The 17,717-nt window shown below is 35.0% G+C and overlaps 1 protein-coding gene across 3 annotated transcripts; it reads left to right on the forward strand.

Moving 5' to 3' along the window:
- Positions 1 to 284: 284 nt before the first annotated feature.
- LOC110020157 (serine/threonine-protein kinase SAPK3-like) lies at positions 285 to 13,219 on the forward strand. Of its 3 annotated transcripts, none has more exons than XM_020718163.1 (9): positions 285 to 596; positions 1,172 to 1,246; positions 11,097 to 11,192; positions 11,300 to 11,353; positions 11,431 to 11,523; positions 11,850 to 11,942; positions 12,145 to 12,249; positions 12,315 to 12,413; positions 12,743 to 13,219. In XM_020718163.1, exons 1-9 carry the CDS (start codon positions 474 to 476, stop codon positions 13,001 to 13,003), a joined length of 999 nt encoding a protein of 332 aa, XP_020573822.1. In that variant the 5' UTR covers positions 285 to 473; the 3' UTR covers positions 13,004 to 13,219. The 3 variants fall into 3 exon arrangements, with proteins under 3 accessions (XP_020573822.1, XP_020573821.1, XP_020573823.1); XM_020718162.1 differs by having other exon boundaries at positions 286 to 596; positions 11,091 to 11,192; XM_020718164.1 differs by lacking the exon at positions 1,172 to 1,246 and having other exon boundaries at positions 286 to 596; positions 11,091 to 11,192.
- Positions 13,220 to 17,717: the final 4,498 nt, after the last annotated feature.

Genomic DNA, 17,717 nt, shown 5'->3' on the forward strand with positions numbered 1-17,717 from the left:
ATTTAGCCAAAAATTATTTATTATTGTTCACTCTTCTCCTATATCTCTCTATCTCATTTCTTCTCCTATATTTCTTAGGGTGCAATTCACGGATAAATTAGAATTCCACAAGTAAGAATAATTCTAAATATGTGATAACTTTATCTACAAAAAAAAATTACATATTGATCATTTCCTTTTTATATCAAAAGAAAAAATAATGAAAGTTATTTAAATTACAAGGTAACGCCGACCGCGACAATGCACCGAAAAAGAATTAGCCTCAATCCATTTTCCTCGGTACGCGTGTCCACTCTCACTTCAAGTATCCTCAACGTGCCGCTCTCGCAATCCTCCGCTCATTCGGCAAACAGGCGAGACAGGGGGCCACAGCCTGGGACCGATCGAGATATTTGACCTCCTCTCTCGACTTCATTCTTCAGTATTTATTGGAACGAGGGTGGTGGTGATCACTGTATTTTCGAAGTCGAGTTATGGAGGAGAGATACGAGCCTCTGAAGGAATTAGGAGCAGGGAACTTCGGTGTCGCAAGGCTCGTCAGGGACAAGAAGACCAAGGAACTCGTGGCCGTGAAGTACATCGAGAGGGGGAAGAAGGTACTGGATTAATTTTTCTTTAGAACGTTTTAATCCGAGATCTTTTTCTGTTTTTTTTTTTTCTTGAGCAGCATTAATGTCTTTTGTTTGGATTTTGTTTCTGTTTTTGGTATTCTATTGTCAGTGTAGTAGGAGGGGAAAAAGTTTTCCGGGATATGCCATTCGTCTGTTTAAAGCTGGTGAATTGGAATTTGGGTTTTGCTTGGAGTCATGGCTCTGCGTTTTGTGTTGTTTTTTCTCTAAGTTGTCTTAGTTCTTCGAAGAGGTGGAACGGGTGGTCTTTTTGATTAAATACTCGATGTTTTAATGTTAAGTTGAAGCTTCTGGACTATTGCAATTAACTGTAGTTTGTTTTGATGCTTTAATTTATTATGGTTTTGGGTGCTGAGTCTGATTTGTATTTTTGGGTTGAGAGATTTTTCTCTGGCAATTTTCTTCTTATTTTACTTATGATGCTGCTCGTTTGAACTTAAACTACTTTAAGCCGAGATTGAACTCCACTCTCTGCATTTTATTGTTATTGTTGATGTACTTAAATTAAATTTGTTTATTGTTGATCAAATTATTTCATTCAGATTGATGAAAATGTTCAGCGAGAAATTATTAATCATCGATCTTTGCGGCACCCGAACATTATTCGGTTTAGAGAGGTAAGAGTGCGATACTGCTCTTCCATGATTTTGCTTTTACTTTCTTCCCTTTTATTCAAAATTGATATTAGGTTTGTTTCTTTTATAATGTCATGCACTGCCTAGCCAATTGTTGTATTGTGATTTTGTTGTTCCAAAAATCAAATTACAGCCCATAATAATGTATCCCAATAGGAATATCTTCATAATTCATTACATAAACTAACAATTATAATAATTTTTTTTTTCATTTTGGGTACTTCGGTCTCCATATGAAGATTTAAACATATGGCATAGAGTAGAACCGGCTGTATATCATAAAAAGCTTAACTCTGCATATTGGTGGTTCTTGCTTTAGTAGGGATATTTGATATGGTTTGAAATGTTCAGGAGTGCAATATCTCCTTCAAATTTTTGTTTAGTATTGAGGAGTTTATCTTATAGTTTAACTACCAAAATATTTGAATATATGGCTGTCTAAGCAAGAGATTCTGTAATAGTCACTTCCATATAGTTACTAGAACAAATTCATGGTCTTTTGGAGGAGTTTAGTTCAAGTTTGCAATTCTTTTCACAGTCAAAATATGGCACATTTTATATGAAGTGTAGGGATTTAACTAGTGAATTTTTTTATCTACATATCATGAAGTACGCTAAAGATGCAAGGAATTGTTGAGCTGTTTTCACAAGTGACCTTATCATGCACCTTTTATAGAATAATAGTAAAAAGTCTGCCAATTTTTATTTTAAACATTATCTTAGTTTTTTTGTATTCATTATTTTGACATGGTACAAAGTTTGGCTTCTCTTAATTACACAAAATGTGCATTCTTCAAAATTCTAACCTAATTACAGGGATAAAGAAAAGAAGATGCCAAAGGGGTTGTGCTACAATTAATGCTTTTATAGATTCATTAATTTTGAATGCTTGAAAGGGAACTAGAAATTTAAAATTCCATCCATCTGGTCAAAATTCAAGGTGTATGATTCATCATTATTGATATTAAATTCAATTGATTTTTTTTTAAATTAAAATTTTTGTAGATGTAGACATTAATGTAGACATATTGTATATGTTTTGTTTTTTTGCTATTAGAAGTGATAGAATATGGGAAGATGGAGTTAAAGCAAATTGGTCAAAGATGGGCCTTTTTATCAGTTTGATAAAAATGAGACAGCTAGAAATTTTTTAAACTTCAATAGAGGAGGAGAACCACTGAAGTAGAGAGAAGAAAGTATTAAAGATGTTGAATGAATGAACACTTTCAAGAGGAGAGAGACAGGGAGACTAGAGACAAAGCTACTAACTGAAACCCTATAAAGGGGAGAATCCATAGAAGGGAGCTTACAAGAAGCTTTACATCTCAGTTCATGATGTCAAATTCTCTAATACATGAATTGAACTCGTTTTATTAACTTAATACTTAAATACATGTCTAAAACAAGTTGATTGTAAAAAAAAGGAAATAATATATCTAAAACTTGTTTAAAACAAGCTAAAACTAAATAAACATATATCAAATAGTATCATGCATCATAATGTATGCTTACTAGCTAGAAACATTTTACAGCAATATTTAATATGTATGACTTGACTTTAAGTTATAATTTGACCGCCAATGTCTTGTTACTTTTCTTCTCATCTATAATTTATTTTCACACATAATTTGGATAGTTTTTCAGATATTTAAATTGATTTTTTTTTTGAAGATATTATTTGAGATGAAATCATGTCTGATACTTTATGGTGGATCTTATAGATATCTTTTATGGTGAACACATCTTTTTATATATGATGATTTATTAGTTTCTTTATAGGAAGTGTTGCAATTAAGTTCAGATATGCCATGTTTTAGTTGAATAACTTGTGAAGCTCAATTTTTTAATGTTTGGCAGACTATTTTGAAACTTATTATTGAAGCCTTTATTAACCAGTTGATAACTAAATTTTCAAATAATTTCCGCATTGTCTTTTCAAATGAGTAATTCAAACACTAATTAACATTTATCGAGCAGAACCTTAATTCAAACTTTTCAACCGACTACGAAGGCTTTGTCCTAGTGTCAAAACATTCATTCAGATTCCCCGTGGGATTTTCTTACTAAATAATCAAGGGTATGAATAATAACAAATTGATTAAGAAAATTCACACTGATCATGGCTCCCTCTTTTAATCTTCTGATATTACCAAAGTAGCTATTGTCTAGTTCCCTTATTTACATAATATTAACCATAATTCAGCCATTCCTCTCAGCCTCATATACTAATTGGGTTTATTTTTCTTTTGTATTGTTTTGAGCTTCTTATTGCTGACTTTTTGGATATTGTGATTAAAGAGGCTCTCTTCAATGTTAATTAGGACAAACTCCTTATTCCTTATTTGTAAATTCTTTACTCAAACATGGTATGTGGTGGCCATAATTTATCCTTATGGCTTCACTTTTAAGTTCTTTACTCAAACTTGTAAGTTAGTGGGTGGAGGCTTGCATTGTGGATTTTTTTCTCTTTTTACTCAAACTTGTAAGTTCTTTTGTTATGCAGTGGGTGGAGGCTTGCATTGTGGATTTTTTTCTCTATTGTTGTTAATAGTGAGATCAAATGAAACTTTAATTATTTTGGTAGGCGAAGTCTAGGATTTCCTCCTCTTTCTTTTCTTTGGATAGCGACTATGGAATTGCCTTTGCTATATATTTTTCTTTTGTTTGGATAGCGACTATGGAATTGCCTTTGCTATATATTGGATGTTAAGGTTATTAAGTGATTTTAAACCTTTTTATTCTAATCAATTATATATTAGCCATGTTCTCTATCTCGACGACCTTCTAATTCTCAAACATTTCGATGATACGACTTTTCAATGTTTTTATAGCAACCTTCAACCTTTTGCTAACTATGGGTTTTAATGCTAGAATACTTTGTATCCAACCTCGCCACTTTTATCATTGGTTGTCTTGGTATTCTCCTAAGCTGGTGGAATGTTAGTGAAATGTTTTTCATTGTATATTTGATAAACTTAATAACTGGATGAAAATAACAATTATTCTTTATGTATAGTTGGTTTCAATTATTAAATCATACAACAATAAAAACAACAAGCCTTTATCCTCCTACGTGGGGTCGAGATCTATTTAATTCATATGCTTTGAATTATTTATCTTATTGGTTTAGATCCATGTTTCTCCCTAACGCGTCTTCAAAAATTCACTATACATTTTTTCTCCATTTTTTTTTAATTTGATTGGGGCAATTTTAAGGTCACTATATATCTTGGCACAAAAGTACCTTCCTTAGAGCTAAGGGTGGCTTTAGTCTTTCTTTTATCTCAACCGTTAACACCACATGTAAAATGCAATTGTGGAGACTGATCAATTCTTATAACATATTTTTATTATGGTGTAATTGCTACTATGGTTCATTAGTGATAAAAGTGTTGGGAGAGTTTCTACTACTTAAAGTTACAACCCATTATCACTTGAATGACCTCAATATACATTTTAGGGGTCAAATCGTTCAAATGTAAGACAAATGATGAACAACAAATATGATGATTCATAGATAGCTAATTCGCACACCGTCGAATTTGCTCAAATGATCTCCATTTGTAAAATGAATCACACGAGCGCTTATGGAGAAGTTGGCATAGTAAAAATGGTAGGTCGTTAATGTGACGCCCGCAATTTGGATTTGAATCTTCCAACCATCGTCGAAGTCACCCAAATGATATCCGTTGGCAAAATAGACTGTGTCAATCGACTTTTTTTTTAAGGCATCTATTTTGTTTGGTATTTGCATTTAATTTACCTACACATTAATCGAAAACAAAAAAAATTAAAAATAAGAATAGTAATTAATATAATTAAAACATCCTCAAATTCCTCAAAATCACCGTCTATCCCTGCCTAACCCATGTGTTACCCATGCATTTGTCGCTCAACTTCTCTAATCAAAATTCATCCTCACATTAAATAATAAAAAAAAAATTAAAAAAATCCCACAACCATACTCTTCCCATGCTCTCCTACCCAATCCCATTTTCCCAAATAAGCTACTCCCTCTCTCTCAAGCTCACCTCATTGGCCCTTCCCAAAAATGCACAACACCTCATCTTTCACACCCTACTTCTACTTGAAAAGCCCAGTTGTACAAATCCTCTTCCCCCTCACATGAAAACAACCATTCTTTCATTCCTCTCTCTCACCCAATCTAGCAGATCGAAAACCTTATCTTACTGTTTTTCGCATGCCAAGCCTACCACTGCTCTGACAGGACTGCCCCTCTCTGCTCCCAACTCTGCTCAGACACTATCTCTTCTATGCCTCACCAACCCACCAACCCACTGCCCTAGGCTTCCTCACTTGTGTAGTCTTCCCTTTTCTAACCCCTGCTCAGGCATGTGAAATCCAACTTCTCCCTCTTTTCTCTTAGTAGCTACACTCACTGCCTGCCGACGAACTTTCCCACTGAGCACCTCCCAACTCTGTGTCCAAGCTTACTGTGGAGTATCTTCTCTCACCAGTAGCAAATCCACCTACAACTACCACCCTTCCTCGTTAATCACTAATCATACATCCCTGTCATAGACCTCCAATTAATCTGATGCCCTCACAACAACTTTATGCTGAAAACACCTCTACTCAATTCTTCTGTCAACCACCTTTCCCAGCAACATCTCGCTTCCATCTTCTCACTGTTCTCTTGACAACTTATAGATGTTCCCCTAAGCCTAGAAGTTTGCATTAGCTATCGACGTCTCTCCCTTATTTCCCAATCCTTTTAGCTCGCCGAAACCTCCAATTACCTAGCTCATGCTACAATAATCTTCACATCCTGATGATCTTCCTACACATAGCAAACCCCACAACTCTAACCTCAAGCCCAATCCACAAGCTTTTCTTTCTTTTTTCTTATGCCATAATAACAACATCCCTCCCTTAAAAGAAGTAAAATCAGAGAAAATAAAAATGTAAGTTGAAAAGCCTGTCTGTTATTTTTAAAATTTGTGCAAGACCTATTCGCCAGCGTCAAATTTGTGTGGAAGGTATAATGCAAATATGTGAGCCAAAAATTAAGTTCAACTTCAATTCCTTTATTTTTTTGATTAATTTTAAGATTATGAAAATTTCATTTATGCTTAATTTGAGTTTTATTAAGCTTTTTTAATTGTTGTTTAGACTCAATTTAAGTTTTGTCTGAAGTCCCTTGTCAGTCAAAGTTTTAACAAAATTTTGAAAGCATTTTGGCGTCCCCTTTTATGTAGGGAGGTAGATAGTCGAAATGGGTCTGTTCACTTTGCGAAGAACAGTATGTATGGGTGGCTTGCAACACGATCTTAAAGTGGTATATCCTGCTACCTAAATAATTACTTGTGCGGTCTTCAAACTTGCAAAATCAAAGATCAGCATTATATTTCCCCACTACGTCAAGAAAGACACGTATGAGTATTTATATCGGTGGCCCCCACCATACTAAGAATAGCGTGCATTAGTTTTCTACCTACAAGAAAACACAAATAAACACATCATTTTCTCACTGCAACGAGAAAGACATGTATGGGACTTAATTTTTTTGTCCCACATGTTTACATCATATCTTTTACATAATATTTGACAATGACATATAAGGCTTGTACAAATTTTCATCGGAAGAACACAAATACTTTTTTGGTTTTTACTTGTTTTCTATTACTTTTTTTTTTTTTGAAAGGGAGTTATGTTGTAGCTGTTATGGCTTAAGGAAAAATATGGGAAAGCTTGCGGATTGGGCTTCAAGACAAAGCTACGAGCTTTGTTGTGCGTAGAAAGATCAGCGGGATGTGAGAGTTTTCGTGGTTGGAGCTTGGTGGTTTCGATGAGCTGGAGGGATTAGGAAATGTGGAGAGAGACGTCAACAATTTATGTAGATCGACAGGTTCAAGGGAACTCAAATGAGTTGCTTTGAGGACACTAAGAAGATGAAGAGGGGTTGTTACAGGAGAGGTGGTAGACAAAATAGCTGAGGATGGGGTTTATGAACGTGACGTGATTGCTATGATGAGATCGGGTTAGTCGGAGGTTTACGACTCTGGTTGGTTTTTAACGGCAAAGGGTGACGAGCACAGGCATGTTTGCTACAAGTGAGGCAGTTAGTCTGCAACAAGCATGGACACGAAGCTGAGAGGCGTTTAGCGAGAAAGTTCACCGGTTTGAAAGTTAGTGTAGTTGTTGGGAGGGAAGAGAGAGGAGATGGGTTTTATGTGGTTGAGTGGGGGTTAGAGAAGGGCAGGCTACTCAAGTGAGGAAAGTTGAGGGTAGTGGGTTGGTGGGCTGCTGAGATGTGGAAGTGGCAGCGAGTGATAAAAACTGTAAGCAGAGAGGGGCAGCTCATCGGAGTGGTGGAAGACTTGGGGTGCGAAAAATAGTCAGATGGTGTTTCGGTCTACTAGATCAAGAAAGAGAGAGTAATGAAAGAAGAGTTATTTTTGCATGAGGGAGATGAGGTCTTTCACAGTTGTACTTTTCGGGTTGTAATAGGTTGTGAAGGAGGTGTTGTGGATTTTTGGAAAGGCCAATGATGTGAGCCTGATAGAGAGGGAGTGGTGTATGGGGAAAATTAGATTAGCTAGGAGAGCATGAGTTTGAGATTTTTTTTATTATGATTTTAGTTTTTTAGTGTGAGGTGGCGAATTTTGATTAAAGGGGTTGGGAGATAAAGGCACACGAGTTAGACAGGGATAGGCGGTGGTTTTGGAAGAAATTAGAGGTTTTTTAATTATATCAAAATTTTTTTTTTAAATTCTAGATTAACGTGCCGTCAATTTGTGTGCAAATACTCAATAATATAGGTACCCTTAGGAAAAGTCGACATCATGAGCGCGTTCGCACGATCTATTTTGCTATCGAGGTCATTTGGGTGACTTCGGCGATGGTTGAGTATCGACAATCTACAGCTTTCATCGTGCTCACTCATTTAGATCATAGAAAACCCTTTAAGAAATTTTGACCCTCCGGATGCGCTAGTGCGATCTGTTTTAAAAAGGAGATCATTTGAGCAAATTAAATTTTGGCAAAGTGGGTTAACTTTTATTTGTAAATCATCTTATTCATTGTTCACAATGCGTCTCATGTGGTCAAATATTAAATGTAGATTGAGGTCAATAGTGATGTGTAAAGAGTTTCACTACAAGTGAGAGCAATAAAACATAAAGCACAATATTGAATGATTTACTCAACAAAATAGCATAAAATCATTAGAATAAGGGTCACGACTTTAACAATTAAGTATAAATAAGAATAAAATAATATGAAATCAATGCATTTAGACTATAAATTTTTGGACAATATATTTTTAGGTGATTTGATACCCAATTGACTTACATCCTCACATAATTTCTACATGGATTTGGATTATACTGTTGTACTTGCAAACATATGCCCAACTCTTTTCTCCCTTAAGTTGGTTGATAAATCCTTCAACCAGCAGGATTTGAGGGTTGTCGAGGCAGGAGCTACGTGGTTGGGGGTCTCACGAGCTAGAGGGATTGAAAATTTTGGGAGATACATCGACAACTAATGTAGATCGTCAGGTTTAGGGGAATTTAGATGACTGTTGGGAGAACACTGAGAACATGGAGGTGGGTTGTCGGAAGATGTGGTTGACAAAAGAGCTGAAGATAGGGGTTTTCAGCACGAAGTGGCTTCAATGAGGGGATTGGGTTAGTTGGAGGTCTACGGCTCCGGTTGGTGATTAGCGGCAAAGCATGTTAGCCGGTGGCAAATTTGTCGCTGGTGAGGGAAGATATTATGCAACAATATAGGACACAGTGTTGGGAGGCGTTAGGCAGGAAATTTTGTCGGCGGGAAATTGAGTGTAGTTTTTTGGAGGAAAGAGGGAGGATATGGGTTTCGTGCAGTTGAGTGGGTGTTAGAGAAGGGAAGGCTACTCAAGTGAGGAAGCTCGAGACAATGGGTTGGTGAGATGTGGAATTGACAATGATTGAGGAGAGCTGGAAGCAGAGAGGGACAGTCTTGTTGGAGCAGGGGAAGGCTTGGGGTGTCAAAAATAGTGAGATAGAGGTTTCAGTCTGCTAGATTCAGAAAGAGAGAGGAATTAAAGAAGGGTTATTTCGTGTGAAGGAGATGAGGTCTTTCGCTACTGGGATTTTCGGGTATTGGTAGGGTGTGAAGGAGGCGTTGTGTATTTTAGGAAGGGCCAATGAGGCTTAGCTTGAGAGAGAGGGAGTGGCGAATGGGGAAAATGGGATTAGGTAGGAGAGCATGCGTGTGAGATTTTATTATTATTATTATTATTATTATTTTATTATTCTTTTAATGTGAGGCGGTGAATTTTGATTAGAGGAGTTGGGCGGCAAATTTATGGGTAACACAGGCTAGACAGGAATGGGCGGTGGTTTTGGAAGAAATTAGTTTTAATTATATTAATAACTTTTTTTTTAAAAAAATTCGATTAATATGTCGTTAATCTGTGTGCAAATACCCAATAATATGAGTACCATTCTTAGGTAAAGTCGACGTTGTGGATGTGCACTGCTCAGTTTGTTTTTCCATTGAGGTCATTTGGATGAATTCAATGATTATTGGGATGATTTTTGTGTGCGTCATGTCGGCAACCTGCCTCTTTCGCCTTGCTCGCTCACTTTGATCATGGAAGACCCGTTAAGAAATTTCAACCTCCTGATGCCCTTGCGCGATTTATTTTAAAAAGGAGGTAATTTAACCAAATTAGACTTTGGTGATGTTAATTAACTTTTATTTTTGAATCGTTATGTTTGTTGTTCACCATTCGTCTTACATCCGGTCGATTTGACCTGTGAAATGTATATTGCGATTATCAGTGATGTGTAAAGAGTTACTAAAAGTGAGAGCAATAAAATAGAAAGGGCAATATTAAATGATTTACACCACAAAATAGCATAAAATTGTTGGCATAAGTATAGTGACATTAACATTCAAGAATAAATATGAATAAATAAGATGAACTCAATAAATTTAGGCTATAAATTTTGGGCAATATATTTTTAGGCAATTTGATATCCAATTGACTTACATACTCAATTTCTACATGAACTCGGATTATAATACTGTAAATGCCATCATATGTTCAACTCCTTTTCTCCCTTAAGTTGGTTATTTAGCATGACTGACAAGAGCACCTATTGTTTATTCCACAGCAAATGCACCTAACAAATCAAGCTTTGCCACACAAAGCTCCATCAAGTTCTAATTAGACTTAGCACATCTCAAAAGGTACAAAATAAAACCAAAGTGCTCCAGCACTATCACTTATGAATTAACACAACACAATCTCTTACAAAATGATTGCTTGATATACAATAGAGTGAAATAAAATACACAAAACATTAAGAGATTGAATGTGAGAACCTTAATTGATGATCACCAGAAATATTTTCCCAATTGGCCTTATAATTTTAGCTCAAAATCTTAAAATTTGATTCCATGCACTTGAAATGGAGATGATTATCTACAAGCTAAGGATGAATGCTAAGGCAGCTTCTAAGGGCTCTTTATGAATTCTAAACTCCAATCAATGCAAAATAGCCATTGTCATATGTATGATCAGTTCAAATTCAGATGAATTTTATTCTACTCATATATATGATTTAGAAATTACATGTACAATTAACTCTATATATTCAAATCACTCTCCTATCAGATTTACAATGACCATAAAAGCTCCAATTGTATTTTCATGCTTACAATCCTAAATTGTATGTTATGATTAGTCAGAAATTCTCTCTCTCTCTACTGTGATTTCCTTGCTACCATGTCCCTAATCTTACTGAACATACCATGAGACTTCGCTCTCAGATTACTGAGTCATATGAATATCTTTGTCTACTCGTTGTAGGTGCAGGTTACTCCTACTCACCTAGCTATCATCATGGAATATGCCGCTGGTGGTGAGCTATTTGAGAGAATTTGCAATGCTGGACGATTTAGTGAGGATGAGGTTTTACATTTCACCTTATAATTATTCTGCTTCTTTTATGTTGTTTATTTGTTAAGCAATCTGTTGACTCGAGAGAAATTTTCTGCCTCAATCTTCTTGGTCATCAGGCTAGGTTTTTCTTCCAGCAGCTGATATCAGGTGTCAGCTATTGCCATTCAATGGTATTTTATCTAACTAATTGCATTTTATGTCGTTTACTTGAGAATTGAGATTAATTTTGCAATCTATCATTATGTAGGAAATTTGTCACCGTGATCTTAAACTGGAGAACACACTATTAGATGGAAGCCCCGCACCACGTGTTAAAATATGCGACTTCGGCTACTCGAAGGTGTTCTCTCACATTCTTACTCCTCACTTTTGGGAAGAGTAAAGTGTCATCAAAATAGTCCTCCGATTATTTATATTGTCATTTTAATCCCAGAGTCTATAAAAAATATCAAATTAGTCCCTATAATATTTTAATATTGGCTAAAATAATCTACATGGGGGACTATTTTAGCCCCTTAAAAGAGTCAGAAGATTCAATTGACACTTTTATAGACTCTAGGACTAAGATGACCCCCTACATTGACTCAGGGGACCATTATGACACTTTTCTCCTTCTGGCAAACGTTTTTCTTTTATAAACAGCCAGCTTGGTTCTCTGGAATGTAGTCTGCTCTGTTGCATTCTCAACCCAAATCAACTGTTGGTACTCCAGCTTACATAGCACCAGAGGTTCTTTCACGGAAGGAGTATGATGGCAAGGTGCTCTTTTTAAGATAATTTCTGTCGTCTCTTACTTCACTTTTAATGCATTCCATTTTTTTAAGTTATAAAATTGAATTCAGGCAGTTTCTTCTTTTGTAAACTATCAATTAAGTTTACACAATCAAACAATGAGTGATTTTTCTGTTTGGTGCCATTTAATTTTTCCATTACCTGAGCTCCAAATTTTATTCTAACTCAGATTGCCGATGTTTGGTCATGCGGTGTCACACTTTATGTGATGCTGGTGGGATCATATCCATTTGAGGAACCCGACGATCCCAGAAATTTTCGAAAGACAATTAGTGTAAGCCTGCAAATTCTTATTTTCACTCTTCGTAGCCCAACAGTTGAATTGGTGTTGTGTGACAGCGAATCCTAGCAGTGCAATACTCCATTCCTGAATATGTTCGAGTATCTGCTGAATGCAGGCAACTTCTCTCTCGCATCTTCGTTTCCAACCCTGCCAAGGTATTTATCAGCTCAAAATCTCCAAATCTCCTTCTTTCTCTTCTTCTTCGTTGAATTGAGAAAAGTGTTAAAATAGACACCTGACTTTTTTTTTTAGAGGTCATTTTAGTCCAGAGTCTATAAAGTGTCAATTTACTCCCTAGATTTTTTTACTATGGAAAAAAAATGTCTCCCTCTCATTATGAGCCTGAGGATTAATTTCGCATTATGATAAACTCTGGGACTGAAGTGGCCCTCTGCAAAATGTCAGGGCACTATTTTAGCACTTTACTCTCATTGAATTTGAATGTGCTGAAATCATTCTCATCTAAGCATTCTTTTTCATGAAGAGAATCACAATTCCTGAGATAAAGAAGAACCCATGGTTTCTTAAGAACTTGCCGAGGGAGCTCGCGGATGGAGAGAACGGCGAGAAAGCATATCATGATAATGAGATGCAGAGCGTCGAAGAGATAATGCGAATCATTCAAGAGGCAAAAACTACAGGTGTTACTTCCCATTCGATAGAACAATCTGCAGCAGGACTAGATGATACCGATGCGGATACTGAAGAAGTTGATGATAGTGGTGATTTCTTTGCCTTCATTTGAACAAAGAATTTCATATAACAAGAGGAGGAAACCACGCACAGAAGCAAGACTGATGGTGCAGAGTAAGTGTAGATTCGAGCATCACAAATTCTGCATGGGTTGGTGTATTGTGCTTGTGTTTGATACTGTACAGTTGCTAAACTGATGTGCTGTGCTTGGTTTATTTATATAACTGTTTTATTGGATGGGTAATTATGAAAAGTTTAGTTGGTTAAATTCAAAATTTAAATGAGTTCACTCTTTTGTGTAATTTTGGTTGTGGATGGTTGCCTTTAGTTTGTCAATTGGGAAGAGGTTCGTTCTGCGTAGTACTGTGGCATCTGCTAATTTTTAGTTTTTGGGAGATTTACATACAACCACACAGTTTTTATGTACTTACATAACAGACATCTAAATTTTGAATTTTATTTATACAATACTTATATTGTTATAACCACATCTAAAATATCATCAAACGAGCTTGTTTATATGTATATATACATTTTCATACATAAATTTTGATGTTATTTTGACACTAAAGCTTTATAAAAATAAAAAAAATCAAAATTTTATGTGTTAGATATTTAAATACATAAGACTTGTGTGGTGTGTTTGTATTCCTCCAGAATCCAAGTTTCATTTTAAGTCCTCGTTCAATCACCAAGTATTAAAGAGATCCTGGAGACTCTCCTATATCTTTTACTTGATTTACCCGACTAGCTACAAGAAATGATATTTATAAAATAATTGGGATCTCAACATTCATTTTTCTTCATATCTAATATAATAAAAACCTACTTGGAAGATGAACTTATGAACCTTGATTATGAAATTTTGTAAACTCCCTAGGAATAGTTAGAGAGAATGGCCAGCTGATTAAAGGGACTAAAGTAGGTTGAAGCTTTTTTGATCCTAATCTCTCATATATTGATAAAGGCATTTATGCGTACTCTGCAAACTCCCAATTCACACAATCTCTTTCCCATAAATTGGTCTCCTACAAAAGATGAAACGACAAAACTACCCAAATCTTTCAATTTTAATGAGACTTTTTCTTTAAATTATAACACTACAATTCTTTCATAAATTTCATATAAATGGACATTTGTTCACGAGCTTCTGAAAATGAGATGTTACTAGTGAACTTCTTGAACTCTTCTAGGAATTTAGAGAATTGTTGGTCCAGTTTTTGCCTTACTAATCTCTGAGAATAAAATTAGTAGAGATCTCTCAAGTTATTTCCTAGGATGTGATCGTGATTTTTGTAAGTATTTTGAAGTTTTTTCAATATGTTTCTTAGACTTAAGTTCTTTTAATCTAGCTTTCTCTATGATCACTCATTCTAACCCCAAAATTTAAAGTTTAATGGATTTGTAGTGCACTTTATCTTAAAACTTAGGATTAACCTCAGTGTTGCTACATAATGCCCCTTGGTGTATATGACTCAATAAGTTAGCTAACTGCCCTAATTGTGCCCTATGTCTCTTTCGTCTATAGCTTGACTCTATATTTGATTTTCTAGTTGCAACACTAACTCTTTCAAAAATTTATCTTCTTCAAATTAAGTATTTGATATGAATTCAAAATAATAATTAGGTATGAAATTAGAGAAATTACTATCATGATTGTGTAATTGTTGCGAGATATACCAGTTGATGTGGTATATATATAAATCAAACAGGAGAACGATCGACGAAGCAAAAAATAGAACGAGAAAAAATCACACCAGAAAAGAACACACAGATTTACGTAGTTCGGCGAATTGCATACGTCCACGGAGTTGCAGAGGATTTTATTACTAGAGAAATTTACACCAGTCGATCACCTTGACTTACAAGAGGAATCTCTCACTCTTCGTTGCTCTCTCTCTTCTTTTTTCTCTGTTCTTCTCTCTCTATACCGAGATACACCGAAGAAAACTCTACACCGAGATAAACCGAAGAAGACAAACTTACAAAAGAAATAAACTCAATGTCTCTTCCGCCACAAGCTAACAAGAAGAAGCCTACGAAGTAAATAAACTCAACGTCTCTTCCGCCACAAGCTAACAAGAAGAAGCCTACGGAGAACGATCTTCTTCTTCTTCCTTCTTCTTCCTTCTGCTGCAAGGAACTGCTCCTCCTTGCACTTCTCTTCCTCTGCCCCGAGGGAACCTTCTTCTATCCCGAGGAAACAGAAGAAGAACTCAAAGCGTGACTACAAAACCCAAGGAGAGTCATCCGAAGCTTTTATCACAAACGTGAGGGAGAGAAGAAATGTTTCACTTCACAAAAGAGGAAGACGAGAGTGGTTATTAGAAGAAATGTTTCACTTCACAAGAGGAAGACGAGAGTGGTTATTTATGAAGAGGTGTGACTCTCCAAAGTAAAGTAACCGCCCAAGCATAGTGGACCAGGCTCCACCGTTTCTAACAGATTGTTCAGTTTTTCTAGGGTATTTTGTTGGTTATCAACATGTTGCTTTTTTCCTATATTTTGAATGTTATTCCAATTAAATTATGGTGATTTTTCTAACTAAGATTGTCCATAAGAATTTTAATCATTCAGTAGTGATCCTGGTGCAGAATTAAATCCTGAATTGTCCATCTTCTTAGATATAACAACTACATCTGTAATTAAGAGTGACAATATCTGGTGCTTTGATATCTCCTCTAATATGTTTTTAAATCTTGTGGGTTTTCTGAATTATTTTAATTGTTTTTTTCAATCTCAAGGTCAAATAGTTTTAGTTCAACATAAGGAATCCTATGCACACACAATTAGGATTAACAAGTAACCCTAAAGGAACTGATGCAAAGATAAGTGATCATAATTTACTGGAAACACAATAAAGCAAAAAAATGTGTAGAAAACAAAAATAAGAAATCACAAAATGTAATTTTTTTTTATTTCTAACATAGAGAACAACAAATAAAATATGAATAAAATACAACACAATAAATTTCAAGTTCTAAGTGTTCAAGATAAGGAATCCCATGCATACACAATTAGGATTAACTAGTAACCCTAAACTAGCAGATGACAAAGAAAAGTGATCATAATGTACTAGAAACACAAAAAAAAAAGATGTGTAGAAAACAGGAATAAGAAATCACAAAACAAAATTTTTTTTGAATTTTCTAACCTAGAAAATAAGAAATAAAATATGAATAAGATACAAAACAATAAATTTCAAGTTTAAACACTAATTGTTCAACAAAAATTCTCTTGTAGTGGAAATTAATGTTGTTCCCTGACAACAAAGCAAAAAACTTGATAAGTCTGGAATACTGTGAAGCATCGACAACCACACAAGTATATGTGTTAATCAAGTAATATACATATTACAAGTCCACATACTGATTACACAAAGAACGAATTAATTTTCTAAAATAGGAAAATTTATGTCTAGCTTGAAGAATTAAAGTTTGGTGAATTGTTTAAATGACTAAGCTTATTTTGCAAAGATTTGAAACTTACTAAATTTTAGGGTTTAATTGAGGAAACCTCCAGTGAATTGAACCTAACAATCTAGCCCTATCCAAGTGACTCCCATGTTATTAATAACTAGGAAGAACAATATTCTTTAGCCCCTTACAGTGGTCTTAAGAAATATTGATGTTTCATACTACAACTAATTCCCTAATTATGTAAAAACTCTCGTTTTCTATATTTCCTATGCGCTTGCACTGCTCTAGCAGCAAAATTCATGTTCTCCTAAAATAATCTGTTAACCTAATCATTTCGCAAGCCTACCCTCGTAGTACTAAATTACAATTCGTTTTAACAATCTAAATGTTAATTTTATATGTAAATTATGTGCAGAAGGTTAAAACATCAATTTTCTACTATAAAGAACTCAATCATCATTCAAGGATAAAATTAAATTGCATAGATTACTAATGAGAGTTAATTTTACATAACTTCATCTACATTTTACCCTGTATTTTACCTTTATTTTATTGATGTTATCATAGGTCTACACTTGAGGAATGTTTTTATTGATGTTGTGCAAGTTATAGGAGTTGAATACAAGCATTTTGAAACAAGAAAAACCTATGTAAAAGCAACCTAAAACGGCATGGTGTGACCACACCTGAAAGAGGCGTGACCACGCCGACCACATTAACTTTCAGCCCGACCACACAAATGGAACAGGAATTTATTTTGAAAAGAATTTTTTTTAACAAATTCATGGATTGAGCTATAAAGACATTCTTAAGGCATCTAGTGGGAGGGAAAGACCTGGAGACGGATATAGAGAAAAAATAAAAGATTTTGGAAAGTTTTCTTTTACGATTCTCTTCCTCTTTTGGGGTTGAGCTACTAAGGGGGTCTTTCTACCTTTTACTTCGTAATTTCTTACATATTCTAAGAGGTTTATTGTATGGGAGAGGAATTGGCTGTTGTGAAAGAGAGAAAAAAAGATTTTGTATTTTTTTTACTTTCAGCTTTTACTTACAATCATAACTTCAAAGGAATTTTTTTCCTACATTCTTTCCAACATGCATAACTAAATTTCCTTTCACGCTTACTGTGATTCATGGTATGTGATTTTTGTGATTTTATCGGATGTTTATTTCTCTATATCATTTTCTTGAGGAATCAGGGTTTTTCATTGTCGTGTTAACCATAGAATTTTATTTAGTCATGATTTGACTAATTATGATATTAACATATTTTATGATCTGTGAATCCTGCCCATTGCACAAAAGAATGAAATAGTTAACCACAAAATTCTGGTAACAATAGACATA

This window comes from Phalaenopsis equestris, unplaced genomic scaffold, assembly GCF_001263595.1.
Source record: "Phalaenopsis equestris unplaced genomic scaffold, ASM126359v1 Scaffold000094, whole genome shotgun sequence".
Taxonomy (NCBI): Eukaryota; Viridiplantae; Streptophyta; class Magnoliopsida; order Asparagales; family Orchidaceae; genus Phalaenopsis; species Phalaenopsis equestris.